This window comes from Hydra vulgaris, chromosome 05, assembly GCF_038396675.1.
Source record: "Hydra vulgaris chromosome 05, alternate assembly HydraT2T_AEP".
NCBI lineage: Eukaryota > Metazoa > Cnidaria > Hydrozoa > Anthoathecata > Hydridae > Hydra > Hydra vulgaris.
The window spans coordinates 18532683-18556500 of NC_088924.1; the positions used below are offsets into that span (position 1 = coordinate 18532683).

Genomic DNA, 23818 nt, shown 5'->3' on the forward strand with positions numbered 1-23818 from the left:
GGCGTCATGTCGCAAAAATATAAGTTTCGACTTTTTTACGCAGATAAAGGTTTTAAGTAACGCTTGCTCGCATTATCATTTTTACAATTATGGGAAAGGAGTTATGGTACACATCAATTCACCAACAACAATACATAAAATGAATATAGGTGCTAAGCAGTGGCGCAACTGGCCCATTTAGCTTCCATCATCTTTGGTCTTGAACCTTAAATATCTTTAAGGTTCTACCTTTTTTTTTTTGTTTTTTTTTTTTGTTTTTTTTTTGTTATTCACCTCCTCAAGGCCAAGAAGGCCACTACAGATGAGGAGGCTACTTAATAGTGGTTATAACCCTCTCTCAACTCTATAACTCCGAAACACAAACCTCGACGAACAAGGCCACTGCGCGGAGAAACAAGTTGAGCGCGGTACTACCAGGGACGTGGTGGGGATCAAACTTGGAACCTCTTGCTTATGAAGCGAGCGCTTTACCACTACACCACTACCGCAAATTTAAGTTTTGAAAACTATTATTATGACCTTGTCATTTTTTTCTAAAATTTTAATATCTTAAAAAAACCTGTTCTAATAATTCTACCTGTTCTAATAATTCTAACTTTGAAGCTCCGGTGTATATACTTTAGTCAGCTATATTTATTAATATCGTTATGTTTTGCTTTCAAATAACATTGAAACACTTAAACATCTTTTTATTTTGATTTGTATTTGTTATTACAATAACTATAGCTCTTTAAATATAGAAATCAAATATATTCTTCATGTTTAATATCGTAACTGAAAACCAGTTTGTTTATTTGCTTGTTATCCAGTATTGGTTTATATAAATTTTTCCTAGATCTCCTTGTTTACTTTATTATTATAAGGTTAACAGCGGACATAAAGCCCCAAGTTTTCGAGAATTTTTTTTTCTCTCTTTGAAATAAATAATTAAATAAAACTTTATTCAGAAAGAATTTATGTCATTAAAAAAAAAGCTAAAAAGTAACAACTAACATTGACTCAAATTTTTAAAAATGGGGGCATCAAGTCAGTATGTAAAACATATTTTTACATTATTTGAAGGCAATTCTCACAGATCCAGTCCATGGTATTAAATGGCTTTAAAGTCACACCACACCCATTCTTCTCCTTGACCTCCATGAATACTACACTTTAGATACAGTGGTGACAAATGACACTTTATGACGGTGTCGTTGTCCTCATCACTGTCACTATCGTCTCCAGCAGGAAGATTTTTCTTTTTCTGATGGTCTTTTTTTTTCCTGAGTCTTTTGGTTTGTACAAGTCCACTTTAATGTTACACCATTAAAGCAGAATTAAACTGATTAAAGTATATCATTAAAAAAAAACTTGGTTTTTTTAAGCATCTGATGTAACAGTATCTAACTAAGGGATGTAACAGTATCTAACTAAGGGGATGTAACATGTATAACGAGTAGAAAATAATTTGGATTTATTTTAATTAGTGAATAAATGATTTCAATCAGCTCAAAAAGAATTAAAAATCTCTGATTACGTTACAATTATTAAAATATTTACTTAGAAGATAAACTTAGTACATATGCCATCTCTTTTTTAGAATATATTCCTAATTTAGTTTGATTCTATTAATCACTACCTCTTGGTTTACTAAAATGTACGCCGTTTTAAAAAATTGTAATTTTTCTTTTTCTATAAGTATTTTACATATAACTTTTAATAGCAAATGACTACCAAAAGAATTAATTATTTTTCGTAGATTGATCTTAAATAACATATGCCAAAATAGAATATAATACAACATAATCCGTAGATAAATATACGAAGTTTTTTGTCTTTTTTTAAATTATTTAATCTGAGATTTAAATGTGTATTATTTTTTGAGATATTTCGAAATCAATGACACAGTAATACTCAAAATCTTTTTTAATTAAGTTTAAAAGAAATTTTTTAATTCACTGTGTTTTGGCTTTCAGGGCAGTATAGTAAATATTTATGTCGTTTTGCGAAACTGTTTTATTGCGTAACGTGTATTTTCACTGCATTAAGCAAAAACAGACACTTAAAATACCGTGAAATTTTCACTGTACTTAACAACAATTTTTGTTAATACCGTGAAAATTCCCGGTATTTATCAAAAACGCTAATCTAATTAGGTACAGTGAATTTTCACTGTATTTAGTAATTAATCGATATTTTTTTCGACGGGAATTTTCGCTGTATTCAGCGAAAAAACACTTGAATACCGTGAATTTTCACGACACTTAACAGCGAAGTAAGCAGGCTTTGTGAGAAAAAAAAAATGCTTGAAAGTGTTTTATCTTTTTATTATTAGATCTTCATAATTGCTTATATTAATTATTATTTTTACTTTTAAATTATTGTTTTGTGTTTTTTTCTGTGTTCTATATCATATTCATGAATAAAAGTTATGTTAATTAAGTTTTAAAATTATCTGGATTTTATTCTGCAATTTTTTTGTATACTTGTATTGAAACTTTTTATATATTTTTATGAAGGATAAATTTTTTACTTGGTTACATATTATTAACTTTATTATTAACTATTAAGTTGTTATTAAATTGATAAACATTTGTACAAGTATATCTTGATTTGTATTAGTATATTATTGATTACAACAGTTTGATTATTGAAAGACTTCCAGGAATGTAAAGACTGGTACTACTGTGAATAAAAAGTATAAATAGTTACATTAAATTATTTTAGAAATTATAATTAGTATATTCAAACAACTATTTGAATATAATGTTACATTATATAAGTAATAAACTGAAGCGTTCACAAGTTTTCTATTTTTACAGATTTAAATGTTTTATATTATTAATTTTTCATACAAATGTTGGTGTATATCTTAAAAAACTGTGTTTCTCTGATTTATATTCATTAATATCCATTTAAATGTTGCATGTTCAAAAACAAAAACAATTTATAGTTTGTTTTTTAAAGTTGATAAACATCCGATACAAGGTATCAAATATACTTTGTATGAGGTTTTAGTAATCTGATACAAGGTATTAGATTATTAAAAACCTTAATGTTTTTGTTTAGGTTATCAAAAAGAATGTACAAGCAACACATTTTTTGGTTTCATTTTATTTCTGAAAACCCTTTTGCATTTTCATTATTTCTCGATTTCAGAAATTATATTTATTCAAATTAATGAATATATTTTTTAAAACTTGTATTTTATTTATATCATTTCAAAAAATAACCTTTATGAAAAAGATAGCATATTCAAAATATGAAAATAATTTATTTCTCTTAGTTTTTATAAAGATTACCTGTTATAAAAATATCAATAAGATGACACCTTTCTTAATGTTATGCTTTTTATATTTTTTTGAACAAATTAAGGTGTAGATGAATATAGTAGTTTTATTCTATTGGTTTAAAATTAAGTTAAGGTTAGCTATATAATCCATAACATATCTAAAGCTAGGCTGTTCAACAATCTAGGGGTCGTTCATATAGTACGTACGCTCATAGAGGGGAGGGGGAGGTCTTCAAAAAGCGTACGAAAGCGTATGAGGGGAGGGTTCAATTTAAAAGTACGTACTACAATTCTCTAATTTATCACAAATAACTACCTAATCAATAGAAAAGTTAAAATTCTCACTAAAGATCCTAGTTTGCTAACATAAAAAGATGTATGGTAAAGAGTATAGTAGAGGGTATAGTTTCTTTCTATGCACACACATGCATGGGCGCCCGCAGGATATTTTGATATTCTAGATAGGACACTTTCACACATTGTGCAAACTCCAAACTAAAGTATGTTTATACCTATACCAAATGAGGAAGTCATGCAAAAAATTGGGATGGCAGAAGCCTGGGAAAAAAAATACCCTAAATTGCTTGCCCCCTTATCCCCACCCTGCCCAAAGGTGAGGGCACTACTGTAGTAAAATTTTCATTTTTACTATCTAAAACTAAATTTAAATACTTAAGTTTGAAGTTTGCACAATGTGTGAAAGTGTCCTATCTGGAACATCAAAAAATCCTGCTGGCGCTCATGCACACATGCCATCTCTTATATACTGGCCCTGAGTATTTCAGGCAACCTATTTTTTGAGTCGACAAAAAACTAGTTTTAGTAGTGCCGTGGCTAATGTGACGGAGGCTCCTTTAAAAAAACATGTCATTAGGGTCTCAAAATCTTCCAAATTTTACTGCTAGATTTTGCTAAAATAAAAAGCTCTTTAAATTAGCAAATAGGCACAAAATTTGCTGCTTCTTCCCCCCCCCCCCTCATTCCTTCAATTAAGGGGTATGGGTAGTCTACCTCAGCGCTGGGTTTTAGGCTTTTTTTTTCAATATTACTGATCTCGTGTAAATTTTTTTTTTTACGGACTTACTGAAGAGGGGTGCCTGAAAAAAACGTCAGCCTTAAGTCTAGATTATTTTTTTTTGATCCACCATTAAAACAAAAAAAAGTACAATATGACTTGAGCCGGACTCAAATTCCAGTCTCCGCCGTCGCAACATATATCTTTAACCTCTCGGTCAAGCAGATACATTGTTGGTACGGAATTTAACTTAAATTAATATTTGTATATATACTTGAAGACGTTTTTAAATTGGGATCCTGTGCCACAAACAGAGGGCTTTGGGTTCGTATAAAGTATCTAAGGTACCTCCTCCACTTTTTTTTTTTCAATAAACTTTTCTAATAAAAAAAAAAAAGAGTTGGGGAGGGGGGGAAGGCGTTTGAAAAGCGTTCGTACTTTTTAAGGGGGGTGGGGACTTAAAAGTATGCATGGCAACATGGAGGGGGGGGGGGGGATTGAATTTCAAAATTATTGGCGTACGTACTTTATGGACGACCCCCTATGCAAGTTACAGTGTGTGTATATTTATGAAATAGAATTTACAAATTGAATGAAAATAGAACATGTATGATAAATTAATAGAACAGTAATTTTTTTTTGTTGTTTTTTAGGTATTGGCAGGCTGTACTTGACGACTTACCTTTCTGCAACAAAATTAAAATAACCTTCAACTACAAGCCAATTTAAAATAGTTTTCATAGCAGCATTTTCTAAGAAGAATTTCTCCTTTATTTTATTTACTAATAAGATTACTTACATTTCATAATTTCTTTAAACTATTGTTGGTGATTAACAAAATTTTAAGTTTCAAAAATTTTTATTCAGGAGTATAATTATAATTGGAGTGTCTAGTTTTTGTAATTTTGTTTTTGCAAATATCAATTTGATATTATGTTATCAATGTGAGAGTATGATCTCAAGATATAATTTTAAAAAATAGATACGCTTTGTTCCGATAAAAACCACTCTTAAAAACTTTTGATATTGACTGGTCTATAAAAATTTTATCGTTATTTTCACATGCTTTCACTTACTATGACTGTAAGTGTCGACACGCGCAAACTGGCAATCGGGAGATTTTGAATAAAAATTAACTTTAATTAAAGAAAAAGAGCTTTTTCAAACTGTCAGAATGAACAAATTTATTTTTATTTATAAATATTGGGAAAATATGTAAAAATATGCAGCTCGTTTTCCCATTTTGGGGCAAATTGGCCCAAGAGTACAAAAAGCTCTGTTAAAACCGTAAAAATTAACTTTAGTTAAAGAAAAAGAGGTTTTTCAAATTTATAAATATTAAAAAAATATGTAAAATTTTCAGGTCTTCTTTCCCCGAATTAGGGCGATTGGGCCGTTAACAATCAAAGCTCTATAAAAATAATAAAAATTAACTTTAGTTAAAGAACAAGTGCTTTTTCATATTGTCAGAATAAACAAGTTCGTACACATTTATAAAAATCCAAAATATATGTGAGAATCCCAATGCTCATTTACCCCATTTGGGGCAATTGGGTCAAAGGCAGTGAAATTTCTGTAAAAACCAGAAAATAAACTTTAGTAAAAGAACGAAAGCTTTTTTATATTGTAAGAGTAAACAAATTCATATATATTTATAAAAATCCAAATTTTCCGTAAAGAAATAACTTTTTAAATCATAGAAATGCAATTGCTTTGTCCAACCAGTCTGAAACACTCCATGTACCTTCTCCTTGGGCATTTTCAGTTTGAAAACTTGAGAGAAACTTAGTAGTTTTTCCTTTAAATATGAAATGTGGTGTAAGAGAGTTACCCATTGCATTGACACAAGCTATTACTCTGAACATTTATTGGTTACCTGATTGACAACAATGATACTTAACTCAGATACTTAACTCCTTTTATAACAACTATTTTTCCAGGACGATCAAACTGAATCCCAATCTCATCCACATTTTTAATGTTATGCGGTTTCTGAAGTAGGTTGTTTTCCGTTAACACATTTTTAAGAATGGAAAAATATTTCGACACTCTACAAACATTCATACACTGATGTCTAATAGCTCCTGTACCTTCTAGTTGAGGTAATGTTAAATCTTTGTGCTTTTTGCAGATCCCACGCCACCATTTTTCTGTAGGTATTCCATTCTTGAATATTTTCTTATGTTTTAATCAACAATCATATACATGTACTTTAATGCACATGGAACAAACACACATGGTTTAGATACAAATAAAGACCTCTATGGTTTTCTATAATATCATGACAGAAAACTAGAAGCAAATTTTTAAAACTGGATGCCTTTCCTACAAATTTATTAACATAAACATTTTTAGAGTATTTTTATAGTGACACTGTCACTGGAATGACAGCAAGGTTTTACAAAGACTTTCTACCCTATCCACATTGTTATCTTACATATGCAACTAATAAGCAAAATAAATAAGGCCAAGGTCAAGCCACTGAGACTGAGATTGAAAAACTAGTCTAATTTTATCAAAACATGTTATTAACTTAAAGTAAAATATGTTGTTAAGCAGCATAATGTAGCAACAAGTATTGCAATAAGTGGGAACATTCTGTGTCCCCTGCTTTTGAGAGCCCATAACTATTCAAAACATTTGAAAAACTTCTTAAACTGCCCAAAATAATACAAATTGAAGATAAATTATAATTTAATGTCTTCACAATGGCTCTGTGCTGCAGTACAACTATAGTTGTTATAAATGATAAAAAGTGCATAAAAAATACAAACCATCAGAAATTGAGCAGTGTATCAAGTAATTTAAGTTAGTCATTCTCTTTCTCTGTATGTGTATATATATATATATATATATATATATATATATATATATATATATATATATATATATATATATATATATATATATATATATATATATATATATATATATATATTTATATATATGTATGTATATATATATACACATATATATATATATATATATATCATATATATGTATATATATATATATATATATATATATATATATGTATATATATATACGTACACAACCTGTCAAAAAAGTTTTCATCCAACTATCCTGTACATTTTTCAGACGCGATAATTTTTTATTCAGTAAAGATATAAGCAAAATTAAAACTAAATAAACTATCAGTTAAATATTCAAGAAGTTTTGTAAAAAAAGATTTTACAAAATAACAAATAGAAAATTAAATACAGCATTTAAAAATAAACCATGTCTGTTTTTGCGCCAAAAAAGTTTTCATCCACCCTGCACTCCAACCTCTATTTGTTATTAAATAAAAGTAATTTGTTATTAAATAAAAGTAAATTAAAAAAAAAAATGATAAAGTAACATTTTTCAAATATAAATTAGATTTAGTGAGATTTTTTCTTTATATGAATTTTTTATATTTTTATTTTTGTTAGATTAATTATTAAAAATGAGAGTTGCAGAGGGAATTAGATCACTTATTGTTAGGTTATGGAAGGAGGGAAAATCACAGCGAAATATAAAAAATCACATGCAACTGTACAGTCCATTATCAAGAAATAGCAAACCACTAAAAAAAATTTCTGATAATCCATGTACAGGATGCCCCAAAAAAATTTAAGCATTACATCTACAAGCTTTTTTGAGAACAGTCATCCAGAATCCTAAAATAAGTGCTCCAAAACTCGCTGGAATGCTGCAAAATGATTAAAATTTAAAAATGGATCCTGAAACTCTTAAATGGTAAAGTACCATTGAAAAAAGCCCTACATCAGCAAAGTCAACAAAGCCCAAACAACTACACTTTAGAAAGCTTCATATATAAACCACAGACATTCTGGGAATCGGTCCTTTTTAGCGATGAGTCAAAACTTAATGTGTTTTCATCAGATGGCAGAGTTAAAGTTTGGAAAAAACCAAATGAAGCATTCAAAAAACAAAAGTTGTGTTCAACGGTGAAGCATGGTGGATGAAATGTTTTAGTGTGGGGGTGTGTAAGTGCTTCAGGTGTAGGAAACTTGGTTTTCATTGATGAAAATATGGTTTGAAATGTGTACTTAAACATTGCGAAAAATAATCTGGAAGAAAGTGCTAACAAATTGGGACTTACGAGACCATTTATTTTTCAGCAGATTATGATCCAAAACATACAGCCAAGTGTTACAAGAAATGGCTTATATTTAAAATAGCTTAGCAACTTCATATACCATTTTTTTTTTTTTTTTTTTTTTTTTTGTTATTTCACCTCCCCAAGGCCCAGAAGGCCACTACAGATAAGGAGGCTACTTAATTGTGGTTATAACCCTCTCTCAACTCTATAACTCCGAAACACGAACCTTGACGAACAAGGCCGCTGCGCGGAGAAACAAGTTGAGCGTGGTGCTACCAGGGACGTGGTGGGGATCGAACTCGGAACCGGTGGATGAAAATTTTTTGACACTGTGTATATCAGTGTTCAAGTGATTAATTTTAAAAACTATGCATTTCATGCATGGCCAAAATTAAAACTTATTATTGCCAGATATAGGATAATAGCTAGAAAATATATTATAAGAATGCATACAGAAATATACAAAAAGAAAAAGAACTATTGAACGTTATACAAAAAAAGCAAAAATGCATACAGTTTTAACAATATTATATCATAATATTAGTAGCAATTTAAAAGATTTACAAAAACAAAATGTTTGGATGTAATCAGGAAAACTTTGAAAGTACCAAACATCGAGTTTACAGAAAAAAAATATTTATCAAATTAAAAAAAAATGTTCTTAAAGCAGTTTACGAGTCAATAAGTACTTTAAACTGCATTTTTATAATTCATAAAAACTAAATATTATATTTTTATTTTAAAGCAATCAATAAAACCCTGCAATAAATTTTTTTTTAAATCAGCCAGAATAAGGACACAGCCAGATCAATGATATATTCTATGATATATCAAATATGAATATTATATATCAAATATGAATATTATATATCAAATATGAATATTATATATCAAATATGAATATTATATATCAAATATGAATATTATATATCAAATATGATATATTATATAATATATCAATCAATATAATATACAATATATCATTAACTCTAAATAATTAGCTATGTAGGTTGATATTGGCGTCAAGAAAAATATCAAAAAAAAATCCAGTCCAGACATAAAAAACTAAGTCCAAGTCCAGACATAAAAAACAAAACTTTTATTAAAAAAAATATCATATATTGTTATTTGATAAGCTAAATAATTTTTTTTATGTACTAGAACTCAAAAAAAAAAAAAGCAATTTAAGACAATACTTGTCAAAAAGTGTGAACAAAATAAACTATGGAGAAGACGACTTGAAATTCTTCTAGCTTCTTTTTTAAGAAACTTTGAAGAATAACCTCTACAGATCAACATTTTTTTTTAAATTTTCGCCAGTGAAAATGTTATTGACAATAGGGTTTGAAATTAGAAAATTACCGAAAAATTTGCCAATATTTTTATTCGAAACTTGTCACACAAAATAAGTCACGTGACTGATGTGTCTATTACTCAGTGCATATCACATACCCAACCTTAAGTAGAAATTTCAACCTTTTTTTTTAATATGTGTGTTTGCTTATGTAATCCATGAAGTAATTTAGTTGTTCTTCTGAGTATATTTTCTACTTGTTGTTTGTCTATAAGTAAACGAGGATAATATACAGATCCACAACATTCTAAGTATTGGATCTTGTTGGTAATATTAAAAAAATTAGAAAATGTACAAAGGCAAAGTAATAAGGTTATCACTGTTATTACGTAAATTACAGTACAAAAATAGACTTGATATACTTGAAGTTAGAGACACTACGTAAAAGTGGTGATGCAATTCAAATATATAAAATATTTTATAAACTAAATTCATTGAAATGGTGCAACTTTAGCCAACAATTACCATTAATTAATTGTAAATCATTAAAAGCAAATATTATTATTTTTTTTGTTCTTTATTACATTTTTAAAGTCTTAGTTAATATTTTATAAAACTTACAAGCTAAAATATAATAATATAAACAATTACAAGTGAAGATTTTTAATATATAAAAAAAGAACACGGAAACTCGTAGAAGACCGTAAGGTCTTGTTGTCGAGAACGGCGCGTTACATTTTTACATGTTAAACATATCACGTAGGAGATTAAGAGTAAGTGTTTTGCAATAATAAAAGAATAACAAGATTTAAATAAAAAATTAAAATTTACATAATAATTTTCAAAGTTGATATAGACAGATTATAGATATAGACAGATAATATAATAGCAATATAGGCTTGTAGATCGTAAATAATTGAATTACATCATTAACAAAATCATCATCACAAACAATTACAAATCATATAAACCGATATAAATAATAAAAATGAAAAACATAATAAGGCAATACACATTAATGTAAGAAGTGTACTCTTGAGTCCTTAATACAATTGAAGGAAGGAGGGGAGGGGGGAAAGAGGGTGTTGTAGGGAATAAAAGGAGGGGGGGGGGGAAGATAAAAAGAATTTTAAAAAGTAATAAAAGTACATTTGTATTGTCAATTTCAAAAACTACTTCTTTCAATTTTTTTATAAAGATATGTACATCTATTTAAAAGAAAAATCAATCTTTTTTAAGACAATTTTGTTCCAAAGATACGGGCCGTGAAACGATATACAAAATTGACTACGATTAGTTTTCAAATATGGTTGCATCAAAAAACCATTATTTACGTAGATCGTATTTATTTTTTGTTTTGTTATAAATAAACTATGAAAAGGAGACGGAGTGCTGTTTTTACTGCCCCACACAATATTTGCCTAGTTGATATGGCAGTGAATAAGTGAATAGTACAGTTGCGTTGAAGTGCGCATGTTTAAATAGCTTTTTGATTTGTATAATATTCCAATACTTTTTGAAATTTTTTTGTTTAAATTTTCGATACGCTGTCTCATCATGTAAGATTTTCATCGATATATACTCCTAAAAACTGTGTAGTTTTTACTCTTTTTACTTGAACATTATCAATGAATATATAAGGGTGTCATATGGTAATAATTTTTTTTTGGAAAGTGGGTGAAATAGAGTCCAGTTAGTTGTTGATATTTACTAAAAGTTTATTTACTTTGAACCAGTTAAAAAATTTTCTAAGTTCTAAGTTCACAGTTTTAAATAATAAAGTAATGATGTTATTTTAGAGGGTGGAAGGTGTGTGTGTGTGACCGACATTGTTTTTAAAAAGGTGTTGGCCAAAAATTGATAAAATTTGACAAAGGCGGAGAGGCGAAAGAGCGGAAAAAATTATTAACATTATTTATGGACGACCTCAGTGTTGCAAATAGCAAGTAAGCAATAGTGCCACAAATAGTGAAAGGGAGTAGTGTTACAAATAGTAAAAAAGAAATAGTGTCATAAATAGTGAAAGGAGTAGTGTCACAAATAGTATTTTATTCCCTTAATAAATAGCATTAAGTTAATACAGAAGACCTTAAAAAATTCAAAAATTTAAAATAGATTTTTTTTTTAAATTCATAGATTACCTACTCAAAATGAAACCCGCAGACGATGTAGGCACACTTCCTGCATGTTTTACGTATTTAAGTCAGTCGATGAACTTATTTTGTTTTTGGCACTATTTATTAAACTCGTTTGAAATATTATTCTTTAATTTTGTTTTCGACACTGTTTATTTAATTCATTTGCGACGTTATTCCTTATTCTGTTTTTCGACATTTAAAAAATGTGACAAAAAAAATCACTCTTAAAGGCCGTTTTCCACTAGACGAAATATTCGCGCGAAGCAAACTTTTTCGTCGATTAGCATGCGCAGATAAAAAATTTTTGGCAATTATGCTAATACAGCGTTCCGTTGCGGCGAGAAAAAAGTTTTCATTTCGACTTTTTGCGAATCGCCAAAAGCAAAAACCAATCAAGTTTTGAATATTATATCTTGTGATTATGTCAATAGTAAAAAAAGCGAAAGTCCGTTATTGTTCAAGTGGCAAAGAAACAAATTTTTTAACCTATCGTTCTTATTTGATTTTCAACTCACTCTGAACATTGGTAAGCATTAGTAAATTCATCGAATGAGGAGCAAGATTTGAATTGAAAATTTACAAATGTAAATTTGCACACTGTCACTTCCGAAAGCTACGCTTCATAAGAAGGGGTTTATCTTCAAGTGGTCACACGAAAATAAACCTTTTTGTGAAAAACATGAAATTAAACCTGTTATTCGTTCTTGCAGCAACAGCTTTTTAATAGAAATGCTCATATCAGAGTTTAGCATTTATTTTCTTTTACTTTCTTATAAAAAACCTTTTATTAAATTATTATACTACAAAGTGATATCACATCTTACATAAAGGCGGAAATGTTAAAACTAATGCATGGAAAGAAATTTCCACATGCTTCAAAGTAGAAAGTACGCTAAAAAAGTAATAATTGCTTTTATTTAAAAATAATGTAAACTTATTGACGCCATTTTTATTATTGACAATGAAAAAAAAAGTAGCGCAAAAAAAAGTAAGTGGAAAGAGTCAGGGTAACAACATCAGTTTTTGCCATGTCTCATAACATTTGTCCAACAACGTCTGTAAATATAATGAGGAAACAGCTGAAATTTCATTGGTGTCTAATAACATCTGAGCAAAAATTAAATGAATATTACAGATGTAGTTATATCTTTTAAATTATCAAAGTGTAATAACATTTGTGCATCAGTAGATTTTAACTTGAAGTTATTTTTAAGATAAATTAACTAATAATGCATTATTTTAACTAGAAATTATTACATATAGAATTTTTTTTTGATGTAACTACATCTGGAAAAAAAAAAGAACTGATAATGCATTATTTTGACTTGGATTTTTTTCAGATGTAATTACATCTGGAAATGCATTATTTTAATCAAATGTAGTTACATATAGAAATTTTTTCAGATGTAACTACATCTGGAGAAAATTCTTTCAGATGTTATTAGACTTGGAGAAAAATTACCAGATGTAGTTATCTATGTAGTATCTTTCTAAAGATGTTGTTAGGAGTCGTTGAATTTTCAGATGATATTGGACAGATGTTATTAGAGTAAAAGAAAAATACAGATGATCTTGGAAAAAAGTGAACAGATGATCTTGGACTACTCCACAGATATTGTTGGACATATGTAGTAATCTTTTACCAGTAGAAATCAAAACGGCGTTCCGTCGTCGCGATAAAATTCGTTTTGCGCGAATATTTATTTCGTCTTGTGTAAAACGGCCTTAATGTGGCATTCTAAGTTTTGCCGATTCCTCGACATTTCTTTCCGAAATTTATCGGAAAGGTAAATAAAAACAAATCCTATTCTGAGAATATAAAATAAAATGGCTGTTTCGCTTCCTCCTGGGTGGGAAGCACGATACGATCCAACTTATAAACGCTAGTGAGCATTTTTTACATTTTTTAAATTGTTGATAATAATATTTGGATTCTTTCAATTTTTCATGTAATCTATCTAACTATTGTTATAAAAATTATACCTCATTACAAAAATACCTTATTATTACAAAAAGTAATAAATAAACTTAAAAACTTTTGTGGAAAAATTTATAATTTATCCAACACCGGTTCTCTGTGACAAAATCTGATGATTATCCGTGTTCTTTATACTTAATTTTTTATTCTTTATATTTTAACGATACCTTCTCTTCTAATTTTTCTTCTTTTATTTATATGTACCTTTATCTTATATATTGTAATAAATAACAAAAATAATGTTAAATTTTTTTATAATTGCAAAATAACAATCATGTTAATACAATAATTTTATTTATTTTATATAAATCTCTGTCCATATTTAACATGTTATTATATGTATTAGAAGCCACACCAAATTACTAAGTTGTTTTATAAGTTTATTACTTTTAAGTAATAAACTTATAAAACAACTTATCAATTGTTTTTTTCCATTCCACCATTTTATAAATATTATTTATTAGATTGAGTTATCAGTTTTCAATCCATTCAATATAACTTCTATACTTCCAAAAAATTTATTTTTGTAATTTATAAATATAAGTTATAATTTATAAGTTTATTTAAAAATTATCATACATAATAAATATATATTGTTTAAAAATTATTATTATTATTTAGAGTTATTATTGTTCATATTGTATACATATAATTTTGTAATTGAATAAATTTCTTACATTTTAATCAGCCTATGTTTTTTTATCTATAATTATTTTGATGTAAGTTTTTGTTCTTCTTGGTTCATAATCTTTCTTACATTGTTTTCCAAAATTTGTCAAACATTTTCTAACATTTGCCAAAATTTTATTCAAAATGTCAGTAGCTTATAATTAGATATACAATCCAAACTAAAAAAAGCAACTTATTTTTAAACAAAAATATAAAGTAAAATTGTATTTTTAGCTTCTAAATTTTCATTCAATAAATAAAGAGTTTAAACAATTTTAATTTTTTTTATTTTCATGTTCCAAGTTCAAAAAAAAGTAGTATAATACAGTATAAAATAGTATAATAGCTGCTTCAAGCTCAACTCAATTAAAATCAAGGTTGTATAATTTATTAAGGGCTGTATGAAAATTTAAGAGATAAATATTTTAGATATAATTTGTTTGTATTATAAAATATTACCGCTTTTATATTTTTAGTTTTTACATTGACCATTCTACAAAAAAAACACAATGGGAACCACCAGTTGTCCAAATGCCAAAATTTGGGTCAGCTTGTCCATCACCTGCTCCACAATCACAAATGCAACAGTATCCACAAATGCAACAGCAATATCAAAAAGTACAACAAAATTATCCACAGCAACAACAAATACAGCAACAACATGTTCAAGCACAAACTCTTTTAAGACAGCCAGTGCAGCCATTTACTAGTGGAGGATTGCCTTTACATGAAGTAATTATTTTTATTAGGAAAATTTGTTTTCTAAAATTACTGTTACTACTATTATTTTTCTTATTAAATTTTTTACCCTGGGTTAAAATTTATTTTATGTTAATTAACCAAAAATTAGTTGTTTTAAAATGATATGAGACTTGAAATACATTTTTTATTTTTAATTAATCTATTAAAATTTAGTATTAAAATTTTGTGGAACTATAAAATCTTTTAGTTTTATAAGTTTTAAGTAAAGGTATCATATTTCAATATTTAACTGTTGATCATTTTTTCCAAGTTTGGCATGATTGGTAATGAATTGGTATCATTTGGCATGATTGGTATATAAAAAAAAAATAGTAATAACAGTTGCTGATTTAACTCAAAATAATGAAGATTTGAACAACAAAGTTGTAAATGTTATTGTTCCTGCTCCGAATGAAGCTTGGAATATCGTAAATGGTAGAAAAGTAAATAAAACTCAATCTCAGATTGGTATTATTAATACAGTTTCAAATGAAAGTAAAGAAATTGATAAAAGAAAGAAGAACATTATTATTTTTGGTTTAGAAGAATTGAATAAAACTGATGGCGCAGATATAAAGAAAGATGATGAAAGTAAAGTTTCAGATTTATTGGATGAAGTATTGATAGATAGATATCATTTGATTCATGTATTTAGATTAAAATCTAAAAAGGGTATTGCACCAGTAATTGTCAAGTTAAGAAATAAAGAAACAAGAAATGACTTCATAAAAAAATCATAACGTAAGTTTAATGATATAATAATAATAAGTTTTATGCAAACCCTGGTTTAACTGATGCTAACAGAAACTTGGATAAACAAAGCATTTGGATTTGAGTGCTAATACACTGCTGGTAAATGAAATGAATCAAGAACTTAAAAAAGGTTTAAAAACAAAAAAAATTGATTATTTAACAGGTTGGTATACAAATGCAACCTCTTTAAATAATAAATTTGACAAATTCATTGATGATATATCCAGATCTAAGGCTCAAGTTATGTTTGTGTGCAAGACTTGGTGGTCAGTAATGTCTACTACTAATATTCCGGGTTATAATCTGTTTAGAAAGGATTGTCAATTTAATCATGGTGGTGGAGTATGTATATATATATATACAAGATAATATTTAATCTTAAGAAGTAAATGAACAATCTCTAATAAATGAAAATATTGAGTAAGTATGGTGTTTGATTAAAATTGGCAAAGAGAAAATCTTATGTGGTTGTATTTACCGGGCAGGTCTTAGTAATAATGAAAAGTGTGTTGACATTATAAAATGATTAAAGCTGGCATATGTACTCAAACAAAATAACAAATGCTCTGGTAATTTAATTGTAGTGATTTTAACTATGCAAACATCAAGTGGGATGACGAAAGCTTAAGTGAAATTACAAATAAGAGTGACATAACAGCAAGTACATTTATTGAGTCTTTACATGACTTTTGCCTGCACCAAAATGTTATCTGTCCTAGTTTTCAAGTAAAGTTTGGTATAAATACATTTTTGACCTCATTTTAACTGATAATAGCAGCAGAGTTTATATTATGGAGCATTTTTTACCATTAGATGGCATTGATCGTGGTCATCATATTTTGAAATTTGGATTTGGGTATAAAAATACGTCTTATTTATTAATATCACAACAAACGATAAGGAAGAAAAAATTTTTATGAAAAAAGGGAAACTATAAAGCGTTAGATTTGTATTTTAATAGTATAAACTGAGTACTAGAATTTAAAGGACTTGGTGTTAATGAATATTACAAAAAATGGCTTAGAAAATATGAAATAGGGTGTGAAAAATATATTCCAACACTAAATTTCTTTTCAACACTAAAGCAACTCACTGTGTATGACAAGTGAACTTAAAAGTATGTGTAAAGAAAAACAAAAAAGTTGGTTTAGAAACAGAAATTCAGGTTTTAAAGATCTTTTAGAAGTCAATAAGTATAAAAAATTAAATAAAGATATAAAAAACTTGTCAAAAAAAGTATTCGCAATTTTGAAAGGAACTTGGCATTTAATTCAAAAAACAATCCTAAAAGTGTCTATGCATATATAAATAACAAAACAAGACTTAAAGGCTCTATTAAAGCAATTAAGCTACATTACAGGTATAGCTACAGGTATTATATTATAACAACTGATAATTAAGAGACAGTAAACACTCTTAATGTTTTTTTTGCATCTGTTTTTATATAAGATGATTTAGAGATGTTTTAGGCAACAATCTTTTAAAAAAATACCCTGATCCATATTTTAGTATTTCTGTTATTCAGAAACATTTGAGTAATTTAAACATGTACAAATGTAGGTCCAGATAATGTTCATCCAAAAGTTTTATGGGAATGTTCAGAATTTTTGTCGAGTTGTTTAGCAATAATATTTCATAAATCTTTTAGTACAGGAACTGTTCCAAAGTTATAACCATGTGTTAATGTTGTTTTGTTATTCAAAAAGGGCAATAAACTAGATCCAACAAATTATAGACTGGTTTCATTAACATCAATCGTTGGTAAAATTATGGAGCGATTTATTAGAGATCGTATGATAGTATTTTCTCATTGAAAACAGTTTAACTTCTAAAGAGCAACATGGTTTTGTTAACAAAATTTGTATAACAAACCTGTTGGAAGCATTAGATATAATCACGCAAGTGTATGAAGAAGGCGTTTCAGTTGATGTTTTGTTTTCCTAAATTGAACAATTCTGCTTTAACAGAAACAACAATAGAAAAAGATCTTGGGATTTTCATTTTAAATAATCTAGAGAGGAAATATCATATTAATTCATGATCAAAAACTCTTTCGGCTATTTATATGAATTTTCATTAAAGTTACTATATAAATTGTTGGTACGCCTTCATTTGGAATATAGATCAACAGTTTGGAGTCCATTTTGAAAGAAGGATATTGACAATCTTAAATTTGTGCAACACATGGCTACTAGAATCAAATCTTTAAGGGGTAAATAAACTAATAGCAGCAGCTACTGAGAAAGTTAAATCATTTATCAAATTTCTGGTATATCTATAATCATCTGCATGATTTACCCATTGTTTAAAAAGTTTAATAGATAACAATATAACAAAATAGATAGAAATTCTCATTAAAAACTTGTTGCTATGTATGTTGCTAAGCAGATCAAATTTACCTAGTTAAAGGATACAATTTATATCTCTAGAACTAAATCTGATTTTGAAATACAGTTTTTAAAGTTCTACATTTTTTATCAAAGTCAATGACTTAAATTAAAGGTGTTTTATCTATTAAACAAAAAATTCACATGATTTAAAATGCCAATATCAACACAAATGCCTTAAAGGGATTCCAAAGTGCCAAGATAAATTGTGTTCATATTAAAGAGAATGATAAAAAAAAAATGTTTGGGCAGAACTTTTTTAAGTAAAACAAAATATTAAAGGTATACCAAGAAAAACAAACTTTGCTGCTTTACTCAAAGACATCTTCATGTTAGCCAGTTCCTCAAAGTTTTTAAAATATACACTGCAATCTACAGACTTTATAATTTATTCAAGTGCATTCAATTCCGAAGAGAATTTAGTAAATGACATCATTGTAGAATTTTGATAAGAAATATAAGATAATATACGATATAAGAAGTTATTTTCTTTTTTATCAAATTATAGATTTTTTTTTTTAATTGCAGATTACTAAAGAATTTGTTTAGTTACTTATTATTATGTAAAAAAAAATTTTTTCATTTTAAATTACTATAGAATTTCTTTAATTATTTTATTTTCTAAATTTCGTGAAGTTCACATTAAAAATATCAATAAAATATTTCAGATATTTTAAACTTGTCTATTGCTATAAATTATTTTTGTGTTATATGTTTATCATTATTAAATGATTATTATCCTTACTAAGATTCTGTTAAAAAAATTATTTTGTATTATTTAATACTACTTCAAGATGCTGACAGCGCACAGTGGGCCAGAATGCACTTTTACTGGACAAAATTCATAACTAATTTAATATTAGAGCTATATTCACTAAAATTAGTATGAGTACTAATATGATGTCTGCGCTTTTTATGAAGGTAATATTTTTTTATTTTGTTGCTATGGATACCTTTATTTTGCTTAGCAACAACCTACTTTTGTTATCTGCAGATATTTTATAAGTGCTATATTCACTAAATTTGGCATGAGTACCAATATGAGATCACACTTCTTACAAAAGTGATAGTTTTTTAAATTTAGTTGTTATGGATACTTATATTGCTTAGTTACCGGATACTTTCCTTAGTTACAAAGTGGTAAATTGATATTTGAATATCTTATCGGATTTTTGACCCACCTATATTGAATAAAAATTGAGTATTTAGGTAAATAATGTTTTAGGAATAATAAAAGCAAAAAATAGTGCAAGAAAACGTTATCAATTTTAAATTACATCAAAAAATTATAAAACAATAATATCGTTTGAAGATTGTTTAAGTAATTGTAAAACATCTGAAGGAAATGCTTTATGATTTGTTTGGTGTGATGTTGATTTACGCAATGATGAAATAACAGGATCACTGGAAACTAGGAGTCTATTGATAAGATCAGTATTTGTTGCTTTTCTGGATGTTTTTCGGCTGAAATTTTCGCAATAAGATTTAAAGTCTTTATTTCTAGTCTCTTGAGCTTCCTCTGACATAAGTCCAATGGGTAATGTAAGGCTTTTAATTATATCATGTCCATGTATCAATACTTTGTGAACTGATTGAGCCATGTAATACCATGGATAAAGGGACACATATAGTCTAAAAGTGTCAAAACAATAATCCTTGAACTTTAAGCAGTCTATTTCATATCCTGAAGAGAGCGTTACCAAGATAATGTAAAATCTGAATATAAGGTTTTGGTCAATACCCAGAATTTCAGCTGTTTGTTCATATGCTGCAAAAGCACGCCTTGAGGTATTGCCATCATTACTTGTTCCAGAACCACCACTTTTAGGAAAATCAACAACAAGTCCCATTTTGTTCATAAAATCAGTCTGAATCTTTTGTTTAGCTACAGATTCCTTTTCTTTGTGTTCTTTAGATCTTGCTTGCCACTTTCTTGTTTCTTTTTTATATGCAATGTGCAATAACATCTCAAAAAATCGAATCCATGCATGAAGACTGGAAAGACCATATTTGAACTCTCTGTTAGTATAATCTATATTAAGGATATCAAGACTATTCATATTTTTTGGAGAGACACCACACACTGAACAGCATTGGTATGAGTTATTTTTTTCAGATAATATTGTTTGAACCTTCCCATCAATCATTGTAAGTTCAATAATACAATTCACTTCAATAGAAGATCCGCAAACCTCTAATAAAATCATACCCAAGCTTTCTATCTCACTTTTAATGTACTGATCTTCTTCAATCACAGATTCCTTGGATTCCATTTTGTATGCAAATCTTATGGGTCTACAATAGGCTGTGGAGGACGACTTTTGATTTCTCCAAATAGGCACCTTTTCGTTGCTGTTGTTAAATCCAGTCAAATCCAATGGGACAAGACAAGTAATAAACAATGATTCTTCACGCTTTAAATCTCTGTCAATGTCGGGTTCTGATAAAACTTGTTTATAAATGCTTTGGCCAGTAGCACCATCAAAACCAGCCTTACACGTTAGTGTCATTGTTTTTATTGCTTTGTCGTTCAATATCAAGTGCCTTAGCACAGGTTCCTGAACTGCACAGATTCTTTGCAAAGTATGAGTCATTAAATCTTTTAAAGGAACTGAAGCTGAATAGTCCTCCACTGTTATGTTTGCAGGATAACATTTCAATTTTGCATCTCTGACATCATTGTAAGCGGGGTAGATGTTATATTCTTTCTCCAAGGCTCCGCTTCTAATCAATTGATAGGAAGCTTTTGTCAGACTTGCATCAATTATTAAAGCCAGTGCTTCGTCTGCTGAATATTTAGTTGCTTTATCTGTATTTGATATATTTAAAACATTCTTGGCAGCAATAACAACAGATTCATCTCTCAATTTTTTATTAGCAGCAAAAAATAATTCATTGGATGAATGAGATTCAATTAAACAAGATACACGCCGTTTTTTAGTTTTATTAGAACTATTATCAAATGCAACTGGTTTTCGACCACGTCTACTTGCAGTTGGTTCATTGTCTTTTTTTCTGACAATTAAATATTCATTAAGCCAGTTCACAAACTTCTTTTCAAAATTTTTCACAGTATAGTTTGCAGATTTCCACTTTTTTTTATACAAGTAAACAAATCGTTGAACAGCATGTCTAAAATCAACGTCTTTAAAATCAGCAAATTTTGGCTGAATAAATTTTAATATATCTTCAGTAATATTTTGTTTTGAAATACTAAGATTGGTTTTTTGGAGAAAATTATGAATGTCTAAGTTTAACAAAACCATATCTAAATAATTATTGTAACAAGTAATTTGTATTTAAAAGTAAAATGTTATAATATATATGCCGCCTGGACTACTAATACTTGTTAGTAATTAAGTTACTACAAGTGTTAGTAATTAAAATTAAAAGTAATTAAATTACTGTCAGTGTTAGTAATTAAATTACTAACACTGACAGTAATTTAATTAGTAATTAAATTACTAACAACTACCGAAAATATGTTGTTGCTATGTTATGCAAAGTAAGGTATCCATAGTAACCAAAAAAAGTTAACCTCATAAGAATTCTGAATCTCATTTTAATACATACCCCCAATATTGTGTATTTAGCGCAAGTAAAATACTGTTAAAACAACGTTAATGTAAAAATGAGTTGTTGCTATGCAAAATTTAGTACCATAGCAACCAAGTTAAAACATACATAAAATCTGAACGGGGATTTAAGGGGACGAGCAATCAATTAAAACTCGATTGAAGCATCATATAGCTCAAATAAATATAAGACAACACATGGCAAATTGTGGTAATTATTAGTTATTGTGCGGCAAAAAATAAGTTTCTTAAGAAATTTTTTTTTTTAATCTGTGATTTTCAAAGTATAACTGAGATAACATGCTATGACAAATTTATTTCACACATTGGTTTTTCTTATCTCTAAATACTCTAGAATAACATGTACTAATTTTTTGTTTCAAAAACGTAGATGTAATTGAAATATAACACAACGTTGATGTCACCGTTAATTACTTATTTATAATTTTTTATTTTTTTTATTTTATCTCAATATTCAAATGCTTAGAGTCCTGGTAACTAAGGGATTTAATGTAAATAAATTATCAATAGATTTCTCCTAATATATGTAGATACTAAAATTAAATAGGTTTTCAAGATTAGACAACTAAAATTTTTCCCATTTTGTCCACCTATTGGCCCACTGTGCAGCGGCTTTTGATTTTTTCAAATTTTGACTCCGAGCTGCTGGCATCAGCTTTTGAGTATGCTTCACAATTTATCTTGTTTTGTACATAAATTTTCACTCTAGGTATTTAATTTGTTTGTTTTTAAGGTTTAATTAATTCTCTACATAATCAAGAACAAATAAGAGCCATATTGTGTTATTATAAAAAGTTGACAAAGTTAAAAAATCTTGAATAATCCTTGATAAAAAAAACTTCTTCAAGTTAAGTTCTAAAATAAAGTAACGTTAACGCTGTAAAATTTAACTTGTTAACGCTGTAAATTTGTAGAACTGTATAAGTGTTTAGCTAAGCAATTACAAATATCTTTTGAAGAAAAACATTCTTTTACACATTAAATGAGTTTTATTTTGGACTTAATATTTTAGTTACTATTTATAAAAACAAAGGTTTTAAGCACTTTACATTTCTTATTGTTTAATGATCCGTATTGAAAACTTATTTGATTAAAAAGTTCATTTGTTTAGCTTTCTATTGATGTATAGTTTGTTATGCTTTTAAAGAGATTTACTATTCGAATTTTAATTAGTTGTCAATGTTATTTTATTCAAGCAAATGTGCGGTCACAGTGTAAAGATTTTTGTTAAAAAGGCTGGTAGCAAAAGAGTTAAACTTATGAAAGCTTAATTAATAACATTCGTTTGCTAAACTTTTCATTGGGTACAAATATTCTTGAAATTCCTATTTAATCATGCAAGAATATATATAATGAAATTTGTTCTGTATAACATGTATTGGTTATTTTAATTTTTAAATTGAAAAATTATTAGTCAAGATTGCAAAAAAGTGTTGCATTATCGAGTCAATTTTAAAATTGAGATCGTTTAATGAAAAACTGTTTATTGTCAATTATGGTATTTTTTTGGTTTGTAATTTTAAGAGACAGGTTTTAATGTAAAATACTTGCCAAATACAACATAAATTGGGAAATATTAAATATAATATATTTTTAATGTGCTCTGCAACACATTGACAATTTTAATTGCCATCTGTCTTGAATTATTGCCATAAAACATTAATAATTGCTTTAATTAATAAAAAGCTATCTGTTAAATTTGTTAAGTGCAAAATCTATAAATATTTTTTAACTAAAAATTAAAGAATTCCACAAATATCTCAAATAAATTTTGTAAAAAAGATTTTGTAAAAAAGATTTTGTAAAATGTCATTTTGGTATGAAAACAAAAATGTCATAGTAATAAATGGCTTATATAAACTAGAAAA

General features: G+C 27.7%; 1 protein-coding gene across 2 annotated transcripts in view; it reads left to right on the forward strand.

Annotated features, from left to right (window-relative positions):
* Nucleotides 1-13573: 13573 nt before the first annotated feature.
* The window catches only part of LOC136080655 (nuclear transcription factor Y subunit beta-like), a 55214-nt gene continuing 44969 nt past the window's right edge, over nt 13574-23818 (forward strand). For both annotated transcript variants that reach the window (XM_065797585.1, XM_065797586.1), the window contains exons 1-2: nt 13574-13712; nt 14950-15205. In XM_065797585.1, the coding sequence (XP_065653657.1) occupies nt 13654-13712; nt 14950-15205 (315 nt within the window). In that variant the 5' untranslated portion in view covers nt 13574-13653. The remainder of the gene's footprint in view (nt 13713-14949; nt 15206-23818) is intronic.